We start from the raw sequence: 24602 nt of genomic DNA on the forward strand, positions 1-24602 counted from the left end.
CTTGTAGGTAAAAACGGTTTCCGGTCAATAACTAAAGAACCCTTAGGCCTAGGAACTTCAAACTTGGTATGATGATTGGTCATGACCAGTAGGTCAAGGGGTCAATGTCATAGTGACCTTGTACTTAATGACCGTTTCTAACCAATAACTCAACAACTCAAGTTGCCTTGGTTGATATTTTTATGTGCTTTTGGTATACACATTTGAAGGTCTTATGTAATATAACAACTTGGCTGTCATTAATGAGGCCTATGTGATTCATAAAATTTATGTATATATTATTTGGTAAGATTTTTAATAACTTTAATTGCTGCACACAACCTATGGGGTCACAATAATTATTACCTTGTGACTAGTCATGACCAGTAGATACTAGATAACCCTTATTAATTGCTTGTTCACTGGGTCAGAAGTCATGCATAATAACCTGATCACATGACAAATTGGGTGCCGATAGGGGGCATACATGTTTTACAAACATATCTTGTTTCATTAGACTTTGACCAATTTCATTATTGATTAATGTGTTACATTTTAAAATTTACCCCAGTTGCACTGTTATAGTTACCTTTAATGTTTTTGGTTTATTTTTGATATGTATTTTTATTACAAATTAATAAAGTCCAATTTTGATAAAACATGGGAATTTTTGGAGATTTCTAGACTTGTTTTTTAAATTTTACATTTTACTTTTCTCATGTTATTGTCTCTTTTTTGAAGCTTTTAGATCTCTGAAATTCAGTTGGGCAATACAGGACCACCAGAGCCCTCTTGTTAAATGTGAGCAAGAATGTTTGGGCTGCAAAACTATTATGCTATTTCAAATGCTTGCTTTAACATCAGCAATAAGTTCAGGGATGTTTTATTCATGTTTATATTGTCCCGGTGTAGAAATATTGTAACCTAGAGCTTTATACTGTATCTTCTGTTTTATATATTAAAGTGTAGAAGTTTTTGTTATCACATTGTAGGGCGATTTTCATATGAAATATATAAATGTTATTATAATTGTTTTGACATGTCTATTTTTTAAATGTACATATATTATACATGTATATTTTAACAAGGATTTCATCATTTTCCATTTGGAATATGTTAATCATCTAATTTTTTATTTGATTTGATTTAATGCTCATTTTGTCTATAAAAGAACAATTTTATTTTTTCAGACTTAATGTTTCTTTGTATTTTCATTGTAAGACATTGTATTGAATTTTAACCGGCTTGGGAAAATACTCAAACTTATGATATTTATAATTCTGGCTTAACTATCACATTAAATTTGTTTTCCCGTTGTACTCCATATATGTTGAATGTTCAAATAACAGACATTAACTGGGTATAATTTTGTAGTTATTTGGTTACCCACCAAATATTCATATGTAAACAGGTATGTTTAAGCAGAGACTATTTACCATTTTAAACAAGATATTTATTATTTTATTTCATCCAGTTAGAACCGATTCTATACTCATGGCTTTTGTATTATATTAGTTATTTATATATGTGGTAGGGTAGTTCCAAAATTTATTTGTGAAAGTGTCAAGTTTTTGACTTGAATACTGTATATTTCACTACAGAGCTATAATATAATTATATAAATCTCTGTTTTCACTATTTTAAGTCAGATGTTTACTTTTTTCTTGATTAATTTGAACAAAGTAAATATGGTACTGTCCTGTTTATATAAAGGGCTTTTAGTGTAAACTTGATGGAAGTAAGTAGCTAACAGTATTCTAGTTATATTGAACAAGGCCTGTAGACTTGCTGAGCTCTATATTAGTAGGGTATGCATGTCACTCTGGCCAAAAAATGTTCACCATCTTTAAAGTATATTGAAAACAAGGGGACACAAATTTTTAATTTGATATTGAATGATAAAAACAAGCGTGCATTTAGCACATATACATGTTATATATGTTTGTGGCATTTACTGTCAGTAACTGTGATAATATATGTGTGACAGTCTCTTGTTGGAGTCTCTTCAAGATTCTATGTTTCTCTTGTTATTAATTGTTATAATCAGACTCTTATGTAAATAAAATGTATTAAGAAATCACTTTTTCTTGTGCATTTCACATCTGCATACCTGTCTAATATTAATTGAAACAAAGTATCTTATTACATACATGTATATATATTTTATGATACAATTACTCACCAATTATAACCATGGAGGGACATAAATTTCCTCATGAGAGGTCATGTATAAGTTAGATTGCGGCAAGTTAGATTGCGGCAAGTTAGATTGCGGCAAGTTAATGGTTCTACTGTAGTGCTAGCCTGGGATTCAGGTGTTGTTATTTTTTCTGCTTATTGTCCCCCCGCCTTTTCGAAGAAAAAAAGGGGGATATAGAAATAGGCTTTGTCCGTCCGTCCGTCACAATTTCGTGTTTGGTGCATAACTGTCATTTATCAAAGGAATTTTCAAATAACTTGGCACAAATGTTTGTTATAATAAGACGATGTGCCTTGCGCAACAACCAGATCCCAAACTACAGGGTCAAGGTCGCACCTGCTCATTCAAGGTCAACATTGTCTATTTGAGGGTATATGCCGTGTCTTGTCCATAACTCTTATCTTTGAAGGGATTTTGTAAATGTATTTTCCACAATGTCCGGTCCATAACTTTTTCATAGATTAAAGGATTTTGAAAATACTTTGCACAAATAGTTACAATAATAAGACGATATGTCATGCACAACACCTGCACCCCTATCTTCAAGGTCAAGGTCACACTTAGAGGTCAAAGCTTAACATGATATATTTTTAAATGCTGTGTTTCATTTTATATCTTTAATGAATTTATTGTTGCATTTGCAGATCTAGCATTGATCATAATTTTGGAGTGTAAGTCCTAAGAGCCATACATCAATATTTTGAAATAGCACACCTTTATTCCTCATATAAAAATTCCCTGAGGCGTGGGACGTTGGTAACTCTGTTACAATTTCTTGTTCATAACTTACGCGCTATTTCATACCCTAATATCATGTCGATTTACCGAAAAGAAGCACGTAAAGAATCGACAGACTGGAACCCAGGCTACTTTAGTATGTGCCCGTAATTTAAGTAAGGCGTGAATGCATTGCTATCAAATGTCTTCTTCGACCATTTAAACTTGGTCAGTGGTCATATGACATTTAGATTCCATGATTAAATTTAAACCTTACACAAATATTTTGTTATAAAAGGGAAATTAAAGGTAATGTTTATGAACAGTGTATTTTATGGGCACTGTAGTAGAAAGCGACACAATTTACTAGGCAATGGCTGTCTGATATTACAGTAAAAACCCTCAATTAAGACCACCATTGGGACTGGACCAAAGTGGTCTTAATTGCGGGGTGGTCGTAATTGTGGATATTCTTATCATTGCTTACGCATGTTATTACCCGGGCCTATTTTAGTCATTTTGTATGACCAAACAATATGTATCTTAATATAAAAGTATGATATTTTGTTTACATCTGATGGGAAGAAAACATATTTCTGAAGAAATTTAATATCAAATTTTCCTTGTTCTGATTTCAATAGTAATTATTGTATGATGTACATAATTCACATATCATATCAGACATTATTTCTTCACAAAACAAATGTGCATAAAGTAACATTAAACCACTATGAAATTAACTTTCTCACCTTTTTTCATTAAATATCCCATAAATAACAGTTTGTGACACCTTGTGTAATCAAGTGTCATGCCTTAGAGCAATGAAGCAGATAATAACAACATAACAACACATTTAAGATCTAGGAAGGTGTTGATTTTAATACCAGTGGTCTCAATAGTGAGATCAAATAAAGAACAAAATAATGAATTGGGACTGAATTTGGTGGTCTTAAAAGTGGATAAGTGAGGTGGTCTTAATTCTGGATCATGTAACCATTGACATAAAGAACAGAAAATTCCGTTCTTTTAAAAACTGGTCTTAAAAGCGGGTGGTCTTAAATCCAAAGTGGTCTTTAGTAGGGATTCTACTGTATATTATATATTCAAAGGAAGTTCTGATGTTTATAAATAAATTGGCCTAACCTCTTGTAATTTTATTATTACTGACAATTTTTATTCGTCAGTATAACATTCTATATTAACATTTTATATGAGGGAGCTAAAGATCTAGTTTAAGGAAGTTATCGACGTTCACTACGTGTGCAAAAAAGCGCGTATGGGCATCTGTTGTCATACATTCTTTACTGTGTCGATGTGACTAAAAGAATTACCAACCAAAAATAAAATACGTTTGTAAAGTTTGTCTATATATACTGGTTCAAACATGGGTATAACATTTAATGTTCCTGACAAGAAATACGGATTTTTACCAATTCCAGTATCATGCTTGTTTAAACATCAAACTTTCTTTGTGTTATTTCTGTTGACTTCAAACCATTTGCCCTTCACAGTTGTAGGTTCATATCCCGCCAGGGACTTTTGGATTCTTTTACGTAAGGAAGCTATCCAACTAGCTTACGGAACGCCGGTGGTCCTATTCAGGTGCCCTTGTGTGCCTTAAATAATGCAAGGAAGGACACCTGAGGCATTCCTGTACTAGTAAAGCTGGAAAGTCGTCATATGACAGTGTTGAACCAATCATAAAACATAACTTCCTTCTTTGATCTTAACTCTATATAATGTATAATTTTATAAAGATGAGCAACTATGTTATTATGATACATATAAATCGATTCCATTTTTTATATGACCAATTCTTTATAAGATGCATCAGCATTACTACGTATATAATTATACCTGCATCTAAACTAGTTTGAATGACCATTTTTGACGAGTGTCAATGACTTTACTTAAAGTTTCAGCTCATCTAATAATGATATTGTAAGCGTATGTGTCTCAATTTTATATAAAAATACTTTCCGTATTTATAGATATAATTTTGAATTATCATAACATTATCATGTTTTTAACCGTTGACACAACTATTCGTCTCTTGTAGAAATAGATAACATAAGAATTATGAAGGCTGGCGGTGAAATCGTCACTAATGAACATTTCATAAATATATGTGAAACTTGATGACAATTTATAATATGAATATCCTGCCCAAGTCCGATAAGCAGCGAGTTATTTCCATCTAGTTACCAACACAATAACAATCGTCAACATTATAGGTCTTTGGTGAGATGCATTTCTTTGTTGTGTCAAGTTCGACAACAATCTTAGTTATATCACGACTTTGTGTGTGTGTTTGCGTTTGTTTACCCTCGCCACCGGAAAGAGACCATTTGGGCGAGCATATACTTAAATTATAACCTAAAAATAGGGGATCTGACGTTTGTTTACTATAATTTGTTTTATCGGTACATGTGTTATGTGCATATATCATATCCCCCATGGCAGGGTCGTCTTTACGTATGACCTCTGCCATGGGAGGAAGATAGGATAATCCCATTCTAAGTTTATTGATTCTAAAATTAATTATTATAATGTACTTATTTTAAAATGGCCAAGACGTTTATAAAGGGTGCCGTCTTTTATAACAGGTCACATATTAAGAAAATAGTTACTTACATGCGATAAAGGCATGTCAGGAACGTTTCTTTACCAGTTCAATGTGGGCTCTCTGTGTATTTTCTTCTTATTATATATAAATAACGCATACATTGGGATGCATATGATTAATTACAAGTTTGTAATTAGCAAAATTTGTTATAAATTTTTTAAGTTCTACCGAAGATCCGCTTTATTAGAATGATTTTGATTCGTTTAGAGATTATTGCCTCCTTTGTCCTCATTGGTCTAAAATTCGTTGTTTACAAAATAAGGAGGTAAATACGATTTTGTTAAAATTTCTGCAAGTCTTTGATTGGCCTATTTTGACGAGTTTGTCACGCGGACCGGATAGAAATTTAGCATGTATCACGATTTTAACTACAGTCCGTGGTTATTTATTGAATCTTGGGAAATGGTTGAATGTGTGATCACTTAATATCAATATGCAAAATTATTGTTTAAATTGATATTCGTGACCTTGCATAGTGTCCAGTAAGAAATTGCTTGGCCTACGTAACGATTTATAACTGACCAAGTAGCCGTCTTAACACCCCGACTACCAACGTCAAAATTGTTTTAACATAACATAAGATATCAAATGAAATAGAATGTATTAACACAAACACTACAAGAAATAGTGAATCATTGTACTTGCTAGATAATAAATATATGAATGAATAAATACACATAAAATATAACAATCATTGAAGTAATTTAAGTGAAAACTAAGTTAATTTAAACAGTGAGACTTTTGAACCTTTCCCGGTGGTAAGTAAATGTTTCTTTTCTGCATTATAAGCCATACTAAGTGGTGAAAATCCTATTTCAGCTTTAGTGATAAACAGTTTCACAAGTTCTCCGTACTCGTCCACCTGGTGTATATTGTTAGGACCGGCGATATAAACGTAATTTTGTTCATCAACAACTATAGCCGACGGATATCGCACACCTTTATAAACAAATATAACTTCTCCGTCGGGATGTAAAGCTATTACAGAATTAGATCCTTTATCAGCGACAACTATATTTAAATCCCTGGTCACTACTATTGACTCCGGTCTTTGAAATAAAGTTTTACCGTCGGGATCTTCGGTAAGTTCCGCTTGTATATTACCGCCGGGTGTAAGTAAGCTAACTTGTCCAGTATCTTCTGATGTACTCATAGTTATAGCTTTTCCATCAAATTTATTTATGCAGATACCTCTGCAGTTACCTTCAGTTTTTATAAATCCACTTTTCTTAAGTTGCACGCCGTCGACATGAATTTGACGTATTCTGTCGGGAAATGCGCCGTATATTAATGGCAAGTTTGGCGACGCGCACACACATTGCGCGGGCAGGGGGAATTCGATAAACGTTACAAACTCGAAGTTACACGTAAACATTTTTATCTTCTTGTTTATAAGATCCGACATTATGATGTCTCCCGTCGGTAAATATGCTGAGCTATTTATGATACAGTTCTTTTCCCCGCGTAATTTAACGTGGTAAGTTCCCTCGGGTATAGCATGACGCTCTGGTATCTCCTCCCCATGGTGTACCCGTCCCTTAAACCTTCGGTTACTTGGGTTGGCACTGTATGTTTCGCTTTTACAACATTTACCTCCCATCTCTAGAATAAATTGCCGCCATGAACACCATTTTCACAGATTGAAGTTTTTTTTCCCTGTGTTTCTTTAAAGTATTTTAATCCTCACTGACCTCTTTAGAAACATTTGGTATACATTTTCTACTAATACGAACACACAGTTTAACTAGCTTTGGATTAATCCATAAAGTATTTAATCTTCCGTCGTATATACATTTACATACAGTAGGTGAAAGTGAATCCAATTTCAAAACGAACAATAGCCCTTTGTTTTAGACAAAATATGAATTAATCTGTTTTTGGTTTTGTTTTGGAAATAAACATTGATCAATCATTGACGAACATAGTTTAATAAATTATACGTCATGTAGTATTAGAAAGGGTTCTCTCGAATTAACGAGTCTTCCTAACCTTTCCCAACTAAGCCGCTAGATCGAATGGTTATAAATACATGTATATTAAAATGTGTTAAAAGTTCATTAAATGTTAGACGTGCTAAAGGGATAGTTAATAAGTTATTCATTCTTTACGCGTGCTGCATTTGTTTCACCTAAATTCTTAATATAACCTATAACTAGTTTGATAATTATGTAATTTATCATAACAGGCATGTACTTCGTTTTACCGAATTAACAAAACAATACAATAAAGAACAGTAATGAATGATGGCTCTTAATTAACATTAAAGTGTTTCTACTTCTGCAGAAAGCTGTCGGTCCTCTGACAAAACATCATGTAAAAGTTTACTAATGAACGTTATTTCCAGTCGGATAGAGGTGATTTGTTTACTTGTTAAATACTGCTTAAGCCGGTGATAGGGAGCGTGGATAGTAGCTTTCACTTACCACTACCATCCATGGACATCCTCAATGAAACCTTACCTTCCTTTTCCATTTTGGACGTTCATAAGGGAATCCATTTTCTCTATTTTACACTCGTACACGACTTACAGTGACATGGCTTCTGCTTTTTCGGGATGCAAAGTCATTCTGTAAGAGTATGACGGTGACATACCAGAGAACAAAATCACCGTGTCCATGAAACGCTTAATCGTGTAATAAGTCTTGTTTATCACACACCCGTGCCGATTTTGCGACTCCGTAAATATGGTATTGCACGGCCGTGCATATATTTTGACGTGACGTCATTAGCGTTATGCAAACATAGTTAAAAGACGCGCTAAATGTTAGCGTTCTACTATAGGCGCGTCAACGGAAAATAACTCTTATTTCACTTTAAACGGTCTTTATTTTGGGTATGTGATAAATAGAATATTAAATTCGTGTAAGTTCATTACTGAATTTATTGCACTCGTTGAATAAAATAATATTATGCTCGCCAGAGGCTCGCATGATATAATTTTATTCAACTCGTGCAATAAATTCAGTATTGAACTTACACTCATTCAATATCCTCTATTTTATATTTCGTGAACATTACGCTCTCTCTCTCTAAAGATTATTTGTGGCGGACAGAAGGCATGTACAATTAGTACATTTGTATTAGAAACTAATTCAAATTTTTCTCTATGGTCTGAAAATTTTAACTAAACAATGATATAAGTGAAGCATCACCATACAGTAAACTCAATGGGGAAAATAAAAACATGCAAATTCTTTATCATAAATTCTCATCTTTTGAATTTATTTGTAGAATAAAAACAATTATCAAAGAAGAATCAATGAATACAACCTGCTGAAATCATGTAAACATGGCATAAGAATGATGAGTGATTTGAGCATTCACATTTATATATAAAATGTAAAAAGGAAATTAAATTATAGGCTAGCTTTTAGTGATATGTGGTAATTTTGACATGCCTTAGAACATGAAATGGGTATAAAGCTTAATCTAATGAAATATTTATGAACAGTAAAATTATGTTGTTTTCATAATTACGTGTATGGTATGTATGGATGATTCTTGAATCAGTTATAACACAGAATGTCTCCGTTGTTCTACATACGTGAATATTGCATGTAAACAGAAACAAAACAGTATACTGTTATTTTAGTAGGATTATTTATAAATGATTCTGTGCATGCGCCATTCTCATATTGAACGAGCATTATTTCTTTCATACAGGTTATTTGGAAGTTTGTTTTTTTCGAAATCCATACAATACTATTTCAGCAGATATAAAGCTTTATACACTTAAGGTACTTTGGATTTTACTGACAATAATAGGAAAATAATAAATATTTGAAAACTGAATCAATATACTCAATAATATATATAACAATATTAAAATCATTTTACTTAAGTGCAAACTCAAGGCACATGTATTACATTCATTATTTATCTTCTCCTTTCTTCAAAACAAAAGTAGACTATTTCACATGATTACACCTTAGTTCAGGAAATGGCTTTCCATTTACATATTTTCATAGAGCTGTATTACCAAATGAGTTACAGAGTTGATATAACAGATCATTTTACTGTCTCATCTTAGAACTACATGCCCTCCTTAATGTATAAAAATCATCTATATAAGAACATTGCTCATCAATAACTCATTTAAAATTTACAATATAGTTGTAAATGATATGATATCAGTATAATATAATTTTTTCAATTAAGAAAAATGATATGCATATGTAAAAAAAGTTATAATACAATGAAATATTTACATCAATAAACACATATATACAGGAATTTATTTTACAAATGTGGTATATTACAAAAATTTATCAGCAAAATTTTAAAATTTCATAAAATGTACATGCTGCAATATTATAATTAATTTGACAACTTAAAAACTGGATGAAAATAAATGTTTTTTGTATTCATTCAGGACAATTTGCTACAAAATACCCAAAATATCATAAAATCGAGATAAATTTTAAACCTGTCAAACAAAGTCCTAGTCTAATGACTTATATTATAATGCAAAATATGTTCAGTAAAATGTAAGTTAATACGAAACAAACTCTCTTGAAACAACAGCTTTACTTGACCAATTTTCAGCCCACATTAAAAGAAGAAAAAGGGATTGTTTCTTTAGATATTACCCTGAATGAATACATGTAACTCTTAATCAGTAATACAAAGTACTTGGTACTAAATTTACATATTCAAAATTTATAAAAAAAAATCTTTTTACTGTACCATATAAATCATTATATACATATAAAATCACACAGATAACATATTTTGTATAATGATATGTAAGAAACATTCTTCATCAATAAAATAATATGATTAATTTGAATAAAATATTCCATTTACTCATAGCTTTTGTAACAAAAACTGAGCTCTTTTAAAGAATTTCTTGGTAAATTCTTGTAGGAAAATAAATCTATTGTTAAATACCATTATAATGATAAATAAATGATGAACATTGTAAATATGTTTAAAATATAATCACAATAAATCACAAAAGGACATCATAAAAATGAGTACTTCATCTTATAGAAATGATGTAATGTAACAGTGTATGGAATGTAACCATGTCTGGAATGTCAGGTAAATAAACCCATGTTGATATGCACTGTGAAATGTGTTTACTGTATACATTTTTATTATGTCACATTTTTACAAAAAAGAAAAAAAAAAGAAGTTTTTCTGGCCTTTTTTTCATCCTTACTTAATATGATGGCCCCCTTTTTCCACAGAAATAATAAAAGTATCAGTATCTATCACCACAGAAATTGTATTAACAAGAAAATATATAGAATTGACATCCCTATCATATGATATAAATCACTTGATGGAAGATTCTTAAGTACCTTAATTATAAGAAATGTATATGAAAATAAAACTTGTGTCTTTATACACTGACTAAAAGCCCATACAACTGAGCAGTGTAAAACATATAGCTCATAAAGTAAGGAAAGGACATTCTTTTGAAATATGACATAAAACTTCCCATAAATCATTTCTTATTGACATCCACATTCATGCCAAGATCTATGAAAAGCTAGCACATCAGTATTGAGTAATTTCCCTTTAAAATGTCTTTTTATAAGGTACAAAGGGTCAATAATTCAGCATCAGATTTTACAAGTATTAGATGGGCATCATTACCATGTCATTATATACATCCAGACAGAAAGTTAGTTAGAATGACAATGTCATTTCATTATCCCTATAATCAGTAGAGGATGATTAAAACTGCTAACTGCTAGACATGTGACACATAAATATCTATTGTATGGAAGTACTTGTAGAATGAAACCTGACAGTTTATACATTTATACATAAAAAAGGATCAAGTAAGAAAAAAATCAATGTTGTCATGTCCATTATGTATGGCACAAAATAACAAAAATCACAAATATTGATATTACAATATTTCATATTATTAAAGATTTATTAAAGCTATAACTTATTTACAGTGTATTATCTACCATGTGCCTTAAATAAATAAATATCATATACATTTATAAAGGTATAATTTGAACAATAAAATGCACCATGTATCTATTAATTTGATATGTCATAATTTTATATACATGAAATTAAACAATATAATAATTGGACAGTTAAAATTTTTACTTCTTTATTTGTAAAATGAAATTGCCCTGCTTAAAATTTGCTCCTTTCAATTCGTTATTTTAAAATGTTTAACCCTTAACCTGCTGGAACCAAAAGTAATTAGCTTTTTGCCACCAGTATAGAGCTAAGACAGCCTGCAAACCATACTATATAACCAGGCTCTATACTGACTGTTAGTAGCTAAATTTTCCTATCAGGACAGTGCAATCCCAGTTATTCAAAGTTGGGAAAACCTGGATTTCCTGTCTAACCGATAACAACTGTTGATTTTTGAAAAGTTAACAATGTGACCATGCAAAAACAATTTATAGTGTTCTTAAGCATGTTAAAATTTGTATATGAACTTTAGTGTTACCGTGGGGTTTTCCCTTTTAAAACAAACTTTCTGAACAGTATTTGATAGGATCTATAACAATTCTATTAAAAGGTAAAGGGTAACAGAACTATAGCAATGCTTAGTTTTTAGGATGACACCAAACTGTTCTTAGCAGCTTTAAGTTTCAAAATACTAAAATCATGCATGTTAGATGTAAGATGAGTAGAAATTGGTCAGATCAAACAGATATGCAGGTTAACTTTAGCTCAATAATCATGGTGGAAGTTAGTTATCACCATTACCAGCATACAAAAAGTTACAGTTGCATATCTCACAATGACATTATAGAAATATTCCATGATAGATAAGAAAATCTTGTAGTCTTTATGTCATATCACAAGATGAGCGTATAAAGGACGGAGATACAGAGTGTCAGAGATGTTACAACATAACTGATCATCATCCTGCCGGACTTGTTACATAAATCTGAATCACAGAAACAGTAGTTCACAGACCGACCAAAATCATCAACTGTCTTCTGACACCCCAGGAATGGCTCGTCTATCTCTGTCAAATATAGTAGAAAACAAACTTGTATATGATAGGATACATAAAATCTTCAGATATCTAGGACATTTAGTGATATGTGAAATTTAACACTAAAAGTTATTTTTGTATGAGTATTATACATGTACTAATAATTTAATGATAAATGTCATTTAAAGAAAATCATTCACTTAAGAACACGTTTTATTTTCTTTCCTTGATAAAATTCATAAACTTAAATATCACTTATTTAGAAAGACTTTTTCCTGAAAAAAGATCACTTTTTAAATTCCAAAGTTGGGTTATGTAAAAAGATTTGAAAATATTTTTTTCAGTGTTACTTGATCAAATAATTTAGGGTTTTCCATCAATCAGCATCATATATTCATTTTGATAGCAAATGAGTTTATAAAATGTTTTGGTGTTTCTAATCAAACTGATGATTATATTACCATTACAAGACAATGAAAGTTAGGTAACTCTCCACATTTACTGAGTTAATGAAAGTTTTATAGAACATTATATAACAATATACTATACCTCTGATAGATTCTATTACACTCAGGTAGTTTGTCCTTGTATAACATTTCCTCATTGCTTTATAATACTCTAAAATAATAAAATATTCATAAGTACTGCCTTTATAATACTCTAAAATAATAAAATATTTACAAGTACTGTCTTATAAGACATGTATAATATTATATATGTCTAAATGAGTATAATAAACTAGTACATCAAGCAATGTTATTCATTAATCTTTAACCTGCTGGAACCAAATGAGATATAGTTCTAGACCACCAGTACAGAGCCAGGCCATTTGTGTAGTCTAACAACTTAGTGACAAGGCTTAACTTGTATACTGTTAACAAGTCTCCACATGTAAATTGTTAACTGAAGTGATCAACTTGAAATTATCATCTTGATATCCTAAAATGTTGCTAATGAATAGTTTCAAAAATGGTAGCTGGATTATAAGTCCATTTAATATAATATTCTATTAATATGAACTGTTAACAATAAAATCACTTTTACATTGACATGCTTAGTGTTAAGCTATCATTTAGTGTGTCTTGAAGCTTTGTTTGTATAATGCAAATACCATCATATCAAAATGTATGCAAGACTGTGCAATACCATTTTAATGGAGTTGCAAAAATGACATGTGTATGTGATACAAAAAACAATATGACTTACCATCATCCCAGACCTTGGAACAAACATAACAATTATTGCCTTTAGCTGTGCCATCTTTCTTCGGATCAAATGGTTCTACAGGACAACTTGTACACTCATAACACTGTCAATATAATAAACATTGTTTATCTTAACATTTTCAATTAAATTCTAAGATTTATCTATGAAATAAAATTGTTAAATCTCACTGTTTGAAACCAGAGAAATAATAAATTTTGATGCCATTACAAATCAAGAAAAATGGTTGACCTTTGACTTAACCAAAGGAAAATACAAAGACTGCTGTGTTAACTGTGATTACAAAATCATACTTTTTATAATAATATTCCCCAGCTCAACTTAATTGCTGATTAAGTTATTTAAGATGAGACAAAAAATATTTAATATAAACATTAAAATAGTAAGACGAGAACATTGTATGAATGAAACAAGTGTAAAATATACAGCATAGCTATACATAAAGCTATCTCTCACATCATTTCACTGACACTGTAAAACCTGGATGATCACATGAAGTCATAAGTACTTTCATTCTGGCACAGTTTTATCAAAAACTGGTCAAGAATTATAGATTTTTTGAGGATATAAAGTATACTTTGTTTTTTAGAAATACCTGTATTCCATCAATTTCCTTATCATAGTCAGTTTCTGTACCAGATGACACATACCCTGGTATAATGGGCTGTTCATTCCATGTATTCTGAAACTCATTAAATGTCCCATCTCTCCACACTGAAATAATACATATAATATCTATACATTGATTGGTAGATATTTGACAATTGTCTTCCTGTACATACATTAAATAAGGATGCACCTACATTGAATAAAGTTAATTTGGTCTCAAATCATTTGCAAATCATGGAAAAATAAATCTTATATCAAATGCGATTAGGGTAAAGTCTTGTGCAGCAAAAAAATAGTCTCAAACATATGAGAGGCGTCATGACAAAACCAACATAGTGCGTTTGCGACCAGCATGGATCAAGACCAGCAAGCGCATCCGCGCAGTCTGATCAGGATCCATGCTGTTCGCTATCAATTTCTGTACTTGTTAAAGAGTTTGTAAGTGAACAGCATGGATCCTGATCAGACTACACAGATGCGCAGGCTGGTCTGGATCCATGCTGGTCGCAAACCCACTATGTTGGTTTTGTCTTGACGCGGCTCATATATGCAAGCATTATGTTAGTACATTTTTATTAACAATGGTAACTTGATACAAACCTCCGGCTACTATTCCATTGAGATCAGGATCACAGTCAGGACCTCCTGTAGGGTTACTCCAAGGATACTGCTTCAGTTCAAATGCAAATCCTCTGCGGAATGTCTGGTGAACATCTGTCTTAAACTGTATGGTGAGCTTGTTAGCACAGGTTGTAAAGATCAACTGACCTATCTCAGACTCTTTCAGGGTACCACACAATCCAGTTTTAAAGTTGATACCTTTCAATAGCTTTGCATTATCACACCTCAAAGCTGAAATAACAATCAGTAGTGTATAAAAAACTTAGATAAAAACAGTATGGCAAATATACAAGAGCTGTAGGAGCGAAAACAGTCCCCTCAACTATTATTAATGCTTGACAGTAAGAAAAGCATAACTCACAGTTATAGGTAGTGATGGAAATCGGATGAAATTTGTCCCAATCGATCATCGGTTCAGTCGGATGGGACATAATCGATAACTTTCGAATAAAGTCGCGTTAAAAGGAAATAGGGAAGTAACATTTCTTACCAAGGCACTTGATTATATTTAGTAACATGAACTTCATTTAGCACTTTTCAACACAGTTTTAACCTTATATAGTCATAATTTTATGACATAGATTTTATTTTTCAACGGATGTCAAATAATACCATTCACATCACATTATATAACTATTGTTAACATCACCTATTGATCCTGTTCAACTCCAAATTGTCTCTGAGTGATTTTTTTGCGATCGGCGAGGTGTTCCTTAAGGAAAATTACCGTCAGAATTAATTCCCTTTGATAATTTAAACATTTTTGACGACGTCGCGGAACAAACTTTTGTGAATCGATTATTGTCGTTTTACATAACAGTAAGTGATGATCGGCGGCTTGCGACAATCGGAACATCACTAGTTATAGGACATGTACCCATCATGTTTCATAATCACAGAGAACAAGTGTGTCAAGTTTCAACCCATTTTCTTTAGTAGTTTTGTAAATACCAACTTGCATGCAAAAACTTATACAAGTGTGATGTCAAGGTGAGTACAATAGCTTCAGAAGTTCCTCTATTCTTTGAGAAGTCAAGCTAAAAAATAGCTTACTTACATGTATGGTACCGTATAAGTACTTATTTCTGCGGGCTTAATATTCTGCGATTTTTGTTAAAATAAGGGGTTTTAAATTTCTGCATATCTTATTTCTGCGGTGTCATCATTCTCGCATTGATGTTTTTATTTCTGCGTAATAATTAAGATAGTTTTACAAAATTAACCGACACAGACAACATTTCAAGATTTGTTTATGTACATGAACATCAATACTTCCGGTTAACATGCAGACGACTGATGATGTGTTTCGTCGTAATCATCATGTGTCGGTATATACACGTAAACAAACAAAAAGCAACAACGTGCATTGACAACAATTTTAATACTGTATGTGTATAATTATGAAGTGTGAATAATAATGGCAAAATCGCACGTAGACACAAGATATTGTACAAATACAAAAGGGTATGTTTATTGCACCCGTCAAACTACAATAGTTTTATTTTACAAAAAACAAATACAAGCTAAGGGTGAGCGAAAATCATGCAAACATGATATTTATTTAAATAAAGAGAACAAGCCAAGTAACATTTTTTCTTCTATTTTTTCTAAATGAAATATTTTATTCATGACAGATATATTAAATAACAAGAGGGCCATGATGGCCCTGAGATCGCTCACCTGTATATAGGCCCCCCGTAGCGGGGCCAGTTTAAACCCCCAGGGCTTTTATTTGAACAAACCTGGAAGACACCCATTAGAAGATGTTTCATGATGTTAAGTTTTTACTACACACATATAATGAAAAACAATGACCGCCGCCCCCCCTCCTCCACCTTCCCCCCCCCCCGGCAGGGCCAATTTTAACCCAAGGGTTTTTATTTGAACAAACTTGGTAGACATCCATATACACATATAGTTAAAAACAATGACACCCCTGGGGCGGGGCCAGTTTTGACCCCAGGGCTTTTATTTGAATAAACTTTGTAGACACTTACTAGAAGATGTTTCATGCTTAATATCTAAGCTCTAGCTCATACTAGAAGATGTTTCATGCTTAATATCTAAGCTCTAGCTCATTGGGTTTTTTAAAAGAAGATTTTTTAATTTTTACTACATGTATACACATATAGTTAAAAACAATGACACCCCTGGGGCGGGGCCAGTTTTGATCCCAGGGCTTTTATTTGAATAAGCTTTGTAGACACTTACTAGAAGATGTTTCATGCTTAATATCTAAACTCTAGCTATTTGGTTTTTTTTCAAAGAAGATTTTATAGTTTTTGCTATACACATATAAGAAAAATCAATGACCCCAGGGGCGGGGCCAATTTTGACCCAAGGCCTTTCATTTGAACAAACTTTGTAAACACTCACTTGAAGATGTTTCATGCATAATATCTAAACTCTAGCTATTTGAGTTTTTTTTTCAAAGTAGATTTTTTAAGTTTTTGCTATACACATATAAGGAAAATCAATGACCCCCGGGGAGGGGCCAATTTTGACCCCAGGGCTTTTATTTGAACAAACTTGGTAGACACCTATTAAAACATGTTTCATGTTAAATATCTTAGCTCTAGCTCTTTGAGTTCTTTAAAAGAAGATTTTTTAAGTTTTTACTATATGTATATAGGGAAAATCAATGACCCCCTTGGGGTGGGGCCAATTTTGACCCCAGGGCCTTTATTTGAACAAACGTGATAGACACTCACTAGAAAATGTTTCATGTCAAATATCTAAGCTCTAGTTCCTTTAGTTTTTTTAAAGAAGATTTTTAAAGTTTTTACTATAATATTATGCATATAGGGAAAATCAATGACCCCCTGGGGCGGGGCCAAATTTTGACCCAAGGGCTTTTATTTGAACAAACCTGGTAGACACTCACTAGAAGATGTTTCATGCCAAATATCTAAGCTCTAGCTCTTTGGGTTTTTTAAAAGAAGATATTTAAAGTTTTTTCTTTTGGTTGCCATGGCAACCAGAGTTCTGCAAGGAATTAAATTCTTTGAACAATTTTTAAAGGTGTCCACCAAAGGAACATTCCTGTGAAGTTTGGATGAAATTGGCTTAGTGGTTTATGAGGAGAAGTCATTTAAAGTAAAAGTTTACAGACGGACTCCGGACGGACGCCGGACGAAAAGCGATCACAAAAGCTCACCCTGTCACTTTGTGACAGGTGAGCTAAAAATCCCATCTACATAGTTGAAAACGGTACATGGTAATGTAATTATACAATACCGTTAGTTGACATATTCCGACATATACATATGGAAAGGCTCAATTTTCTGCGGTTTCGTTATGAACCGCAGAAATAGCAGAAATAAAGTTCCCGCAGAAAAAAGTACTTATACGGTATATCATCAACAGTGACAATGTTAAATCTTGAGGAAAGTCAAATTATATTAGTTATCATGTTTGATGGTAATCAATACAAATGTTCCAAGACTGGGAAACAAGTTTTCTTATTTCTAGCCCTAGTGGCACATGCCTGAAAAAGATCATTTAGATCTAGGATGCTATACATAATGTTTACTAAGTTTGGGGATGATCCATCCAGGATATGTCTATTTTTAGCTTTTATGGATCAAAAAGAGGCTCAGATAAATAATGAATTAAAAGGGACTGAGGTTCATCTAAGTTTAATATACTTAATAAGAATGAATTTATTACTTACAATCATATATTTTGACAAAGTCATTGCACTGTATTGGTACACCATCAGGAGATGTAGTCCCTTCTACATCAAACTTATTTACTCTAATCTCCCACTGATACCCAACCTTTCCTACCAGAGATACAACACAGTTCCTATCTGATTCATAGAAATCCTAGACAATAGAACAAGAAAGATAATCAGTGTATGTTTACAATAACAAATTCTTTCACAATTCATACTTAGAAATTACTTAATATAAAAAAAATCATCAATAATTGCTATACATGTATAAAGTTTTCCCCCTCAAATTAATACCATGTTTTGTTTGTTTTTCAAAGTGAAAACAAAACTATAAAGGTCATACAGGGACTTTCCAGCATTAGGGGTGGAGAAATATCTCAGGTGTACCTTCGAGCATTATTTCAGACACAAAGAGGCAACTGAAAAGTAACATAGCTTTCTCACTTAACAAATTCAATACAAGAGCACCGCTAGGCGGAGCATTATATGCCCGAAAGTAATTTTTTTTTTTTTAGTAAAGATGAAGCATTTGTAAGACATGGGAATTAAATAAAGTATTACCTCCTTCACAAAACAATCCTCCTTTGAAGTTTCAATATTGTGGTCCAAATGGAACTTAAGTTATGCCCCGGAAACTGTTTTCAGTTCTAAGGTAATAGTGACCTTGACCTTTGACCATGTGACCCCAAAATCAATAGAGGTCTTCTACCCAATATGGACAATCATACTATGAAGTTTAAACACAGTGGGCCAAATGAAACATAAGTCATGTTCCGACAACTGTTTTCAGTTTTAAGGTCATAGTGACCTTGACCTTTAACATTGTGACCCCAAAATCAATAGGAGTCTTCTACCTAATATGGACAATCATCCTATGAAGTTTGAATATTGTGGGCCAAATTGAACTTAAGTTATGCTAAAGAAACTGTTTTCAATTTTTAAGTAATAGTGACCTTGACCTTTGACATTGTGACCCCAAAATCAATAGGGGTCTTCAACCCAATATGGACAATCATCCTATGAAGTTTGAACACTGTGGGCCAAATGGAACTTAAGTTATCCTCCGGAAACTGTTTTCAGTTTTAAGGTCATAGTGACCTTGACCTTTGACCTTGTGACCCAAAAATCAATAGGGGTCTTCTACCCAATATGGACAATCATCCTATGAAGTTTGAACACTGTGGGCCAAATGGAACTTAAGTTATGCTCCGGAAACTGTTTTCAGTTTTAAGGTCATAGTGACCTTGACCTTTGACCTTGTGACCCAAAAATCAATAGGGGTCTTCTACCCAATATGGACAATCATCCTATGAAGTTTGAACACTGTGGGCCAAATGGAACTTAAGTTATGCTCCAGAAACTGTTTTCAGTTTTAAGGTCATAGTGACCTTGACCTTTGACCTTGTGACCCCAAAATCAATAGGGGTCTTCTACCCAATATGGACAATCATCCTATGAAGTTTGAATACTGTGGGCCAAATGGAACTTAAGTTATGCTCCGGAAACCAAATTGCTAACGGACGGACGGACAGACGCCAGGGGGTATAACATAATATGCCCGAAATTCTTTCGGGCATATAACAATGTGAAAATGGAAAAGAAAAAAGGAATGTGAGAGAAGCTTGTTTAGTATTAATGTTTGTTTATAGATACATTTAACCGAATAAAACAAATAATGCTAAATAAACTATAACTTGAACTTTATGTCTTGCAAGAAGTTAACCATGTATGATAGATATTTAAAAAGAACAAGCCAGTAAAATTATTAATTCCTGAAATTTTCTTTAGTAATAAACGTATTGCAATTGGTCAAGACAACTGTACATAGTATAATATCACTTTTAAAGTAGATTAAAACTAAAGCTGTTAACCATTTGTTTTGTTTGGTTTTACGGCACAACAACACTATTTAGGTCACATGGTGCTGAAACAGGAAAGATGATTTTGGCTAACCTTGGGGGTTACAAACTTAATGCAACACAAGGAGTCAAAACCACCTCACCTGCTGGAGCCAGAAGATGCACGGTCTCCAGTAATTCGGACCCATTTAATCGCCTCTTATGATCACACAGGGAAAAAATGGTGGCTGCGATTCTGGTGCCTCAACCCTTTAAGGCATCCCCTCAGCAACAAGAGGGTTTTAATCATTTAACAAGTAAAGAAATACAAATCATTAAATTTACAATTCATACCTGTTCAACTGTTTGTGAGAAAACCTGGAAAACATCTCTGTCTTGAAGCCATTTCTCTTCTGGTGTCTCTATACCATTGCATACACCATTTTTATTTTGCAGGAGTATAACGGAATCTGCATCATGATGAAATCAGATTATTATTAGAGTTATTATACATATATGTAAAAAAAATTCAATGTCAAAATAAATTGTTTTACCTTCCAATTAATGCTTTTTAATAACTATGCGTTTGCAAATCATTTCAAGACCAGTCAACTTCTCATTTCTATCAACAAAGGCTTAATCCTATGATTTAATGTTTTTCATGAGACTCTCCCAAGATAAGCTGAAGCTGGATTTTTTTTTCAGAACCACTGAAGGTGGAATATACATTAACAGCCTAGAGAATTGTCTTTGTCAATTTGGGAAGTAATATTTTTGGTGAGTTTGACTTCCCCATGGCCTAATGAAAGAGCAATATTGGGATTAGCCAGTCAAACTATTTGTATAAATACATGTATACATCCCTGTACACTGTTAATATACTGTGTTTTACATTACAAACAGGGCTCTAGCTAGACCAAAATTTTAGGGAGAAGTGACTTCTCCCTCAGCTTCTATCAGGGAGAAGTTTGACGACATAAGGAGATGTGAAAAAGTGCTTAGCACATTGATTTGATCTATAAAAAGGAGTTTTACCTATTTATTGACAGTGATATTTGAAGTATAAATTCTAAAACCCTGTATCATCAGACCATTATAATGATTTCTTCCTGATTAACTCCACACACCCCCCTCCCTTAAGAAAATATTCATTGTTCAACACATACTGGCAAAATTCTCAATCAAAATTAATGTAAACAATACCTAAAGGAATTTTCATTAATAACTACATTTTATGTGCTATTGGACACATTTTAACACAACAAATTTTCCTTTTGGTAACTTTATTTTTTCATCGTAAAAATCGGCATCGCGAAATTATGTGACATATGAAAATTTGTCTGTTTCCTGCAGAAACAATTACAATTCTAGTTGTTGTTGATTTTGATCATATTAAATTAAATATCCAATGATATTTTTAGATTGTTATTCATCCGCTATTGCAACAGGCATTGTAAAACAAAATTTTCAAATTTGTAGTTTACCGCATAATTTACCGACGTTTATTAGTCAAAATATATTGACGTGCCAAAGCTTGATTCTGAGATATTTTTGTTCTGGGGCAGAATCTCACTTTAAGAGCGAGATATTGCCCACACACGAAAATAGCACAATATCTCGTCGCGCAGTACAATTAGTTGGACTACGACGTTTATGTAACTTTTTGAAGACAAAGTTTACTGCTGTTTTTGACTTGTCCAAAATTGGTCTAATGTGGGTCAATATTTTTTAAGTTCTTTAACAAATTTCATTTTTACTATCAAACCGGTATCAAACCATTTACTTGTGCTTCTGTGTGTATTAATTTGTATGCAAGTAAATTTACACGGTCTGTGTGAGGTTGCGTGTAATTACTGTCAAATATGGTAAGAGCAATTCCAGGTGTAATCTTTTCACACACGCTGATAAAATAGTGGCAGGTGTCGTAAAATTATGCTTAAAAAATGTGATGTTTACATCGGCGAATTAAATGGCTATAATGTCCGATGCATTTGCATATCATGTCACTTAAATGTGTTAATTGATGTCAATTATCGGCAGTAACTGTGCTTCACTAATTCAGTTTGATTTATGCCTGGAGGCAAGGATTAATTTAATTAACATGCGCTGTATGATATTGATATATACATGTGGTCAGTAATAAGCCGGCATAGTAATTTTCCCTTTGATGTTCAAACTCGGCGAAGTTCTGAAACTTTAGGCGACTAAGTCGCCCAAATCGCCCAGTTGCTAGAGCCCTGACAAAGTACTTGATGTCATGATCAATCTGTGCACCATTAAAGGTAAAAAAGGGCCATAACTCTGACAAAATCATTACAATGGAAATGCTGACAATATGCACAACAGTAGAAAGTCTTGGTACTGATCATTCCTCTAAATTTGTGATGAAATTGCAACAGTAGTTTTTGAGGAGTAATGTGGACAAATTTTGTTACGGGCAGACAGAAAATGTAGAAGTGATCCCTATTATGTTGCTGCTACTCTGCAGCAGGTGAAACAAAAATCAAAATTAGTACTTTATTTTCATTACTAATTTACATTGGAAAAATAACAGCTTCTGCATGCTTACAATAGTCTGAATAAACTTGGGCCACTTTGGGGGACCTTAATATATTGTCTTTTTGTATTGTCTTTTGATAAGCATAACAATTTTTTTATAACATGGTGGCGTACATAAATGTGAACTTGTGGAATGACAACCCTGATACAGATTTGAAATGCATGATGTCATAGCTTCTTTTTGCAATTGAACTTAGATAAATTTATATGTTTAAACTAAATTTAAAATAATGGTAGATTATGGAAGAATATGCAAGAAAAAATAATTGAGTTCGGACATGTGTCTGCAGTTCAAATAAAAATATCTGTTCCTTGGGTACCCATCCCTGGGCTGCACCTCGTTGAGCCTTGTTTCTGCCCACTAGAGGGACATTCTGATCCAAACTGCACTGGGAGTGTAAACTGTGTAATGTCTTGGTGGGAACAGTCTTGGTGTGAACTGTCTTGGGAGTGAAACATCTGACTACCACTGAGACTTATATAAATGACTGCGACAAAAATTATGAAACTGGTTTTAAAAGCATAAAAATATTTGCATCAAACAACTTTTTTTGGCAGGTCATTCCATGTGTAAATGATTCTAATTTTACATATCAACAGTCCTTTATTCAGTGTTGGTTTATAAACTTTAAGATGATGTCCCTGTGGCTGCTATCATCAGATCATTAGACTTCTTGAACTGTTGTTGAACATGATGATTATCAGGATTATTGAATTTGTTGTCACTACCTGAAATTCCCTAGAAATCCTGAATTTCCCTATAACGAGTATGCTAGAAGTGTATCAAAAACCTTTATTCATAATTAAAATATAATACCTGGTAACTGTGGGTCTCCTACCCTTATCAAACAGAAAATAAACAAAATAACAAAAGTTCTCATTTTTGATCATTTCCTTGTACACAGACGCTTGATGACTCAGAATAAATATTGGATAAATTCCACTCGCTTTACTTGCCGCACTGCTATAATATACCGGGTACGGCTTTGAATATATAAAATATGTTTGCTAGTTTAAATTTTCTTCTTGTTAACTTAATAAATAAAGAATCGTCTTTTACTGAATGGGTAATTTCACTGTTTCAAACAGTGAAATTACCAGTTTTATATCACTGATATAGTTCTATAAACCACCGAAAAGCATGTAATAAATAGAGGATATTCAAGTTTTTTCTATAAATACATGATTTATTTTCATCGAGTGGTATGAAAATAAATATTTCATGAGTGGCGGTAGCCACGAGTGAAATATGGTAATTTTCATGCCACAAGATGAAAATAAATCATGTATTTATAGAAAGAACTTGAATTTTCTGTTTATTATGTACATTTTTCTCTTTTTTTGCGATAAAATTTGAAAAACTTTCCCTTAAATTTTGTGTACTGGTAGAATTTAAAAGAAAGTAGTCCGGCAAGACACCAGTGAAAATACGGAAAATATGTTTCACTGCAGTGAAAAATAAATTTTTACAGTGAAAATACGGAAAATGAAAATACGCATTTTATTTCATCAATATTAAGAGGATATTTTTTCGTTTGAGTGAATATGGAATATATTTTCACGAAACATGATAAAATGCCAGCCACATATTTTCACGAGCCGGGACGGCGAGTGAAAATATGAGG

At 32.6% G+C, this 24602-nt stretch overlaps 2 protein-coding genes across 3 annotated transcripts in view; one reads left to right on the forward strand and one right to left on the reverse strand.

The window, feature by feature from the left end:
• Positions 1-2059, forward strand: part of LOC132759312 (lambda-crystallin homolog) — a 33425-nt gene extending 31366 nt beyond the window's left edge. For both annotated transcript variants that reach the window (XM_060751064.1, XM_060751066.1), the window contains exon 7: positions 93-2059. The gene's annotated coding sequence lies outside the window, so the exon portion shown is untranslated. The remainder of the gene's footprint in view (positions 1-92) is intronic.
• A 9321-nt stretch (positions 2060-11380) lies between these two features.
• Positions 11381-23938, reverse strand: LOC132759313 (uncharacterized). Its single transcript, XM_060751068.1, has 8 exons — positions 23795-23938; positions 20773-20888; positions 18578-18731; positions 14884-15135; positions 14270-14388; positions 13657-13759; positions 13000-13068; positions 11381-12480 (listed from the first exon to the last, which is right to left on the reverse strand). Exons 1-8 carry the CDS (start codon positions 23856-23858, stop codon positions 12308-12310), a joined length of 1050 nt encoding a protein of 349 aa, XP_060607051.1. The 5' UTR covers positions 23859-23938; the 3' UTR covers positions 11381-12307.
• Between the last annotated feature and the right edge of the window lie 664 nt (positions 23939-24602).

Source organism: Ruditapes philippinarum, unplaced genomic scaffold, assembly GCF_026571515.1.
Source record: "Ruditapes philippinarum isolate M1 unplaced genomic scaffold, ASM2657151v2 ctg1443_1_1_1_1, whole genome shotgun sequence".
Classification (NCBI taxonomy): Eukaryota; Metazoa; Mollusca; class Bivalvia; order Venerida; family Veneridae; genus Ruditapes; species Ruditapes philippinarum.

Bases quoted from the DNA above. Each gene is read 5' to 3' on its own strand.
- LOC132759313 (XM_060751068.1), bottom strand. From the start codon at position 23,858: ATGAGAACTTTTGTTATTTTGTTTATTTTCTGTTTGATAAGGGTAGGA. The intron at 15,136-18,577 runs GTAAGTAATAAA...TTGTTATTTCAG, and splicing joins CTTTGTCAAAATATATGATT to CTTTGAGGTGTGATAATGCA. The intron at 13,069-13,656 runs GTAAGTCATATT...TTATTATTTTAG, and splicing joins TTCCAAGGTCTGGGATGATG to AGTATTATAAAGCAATGAGG.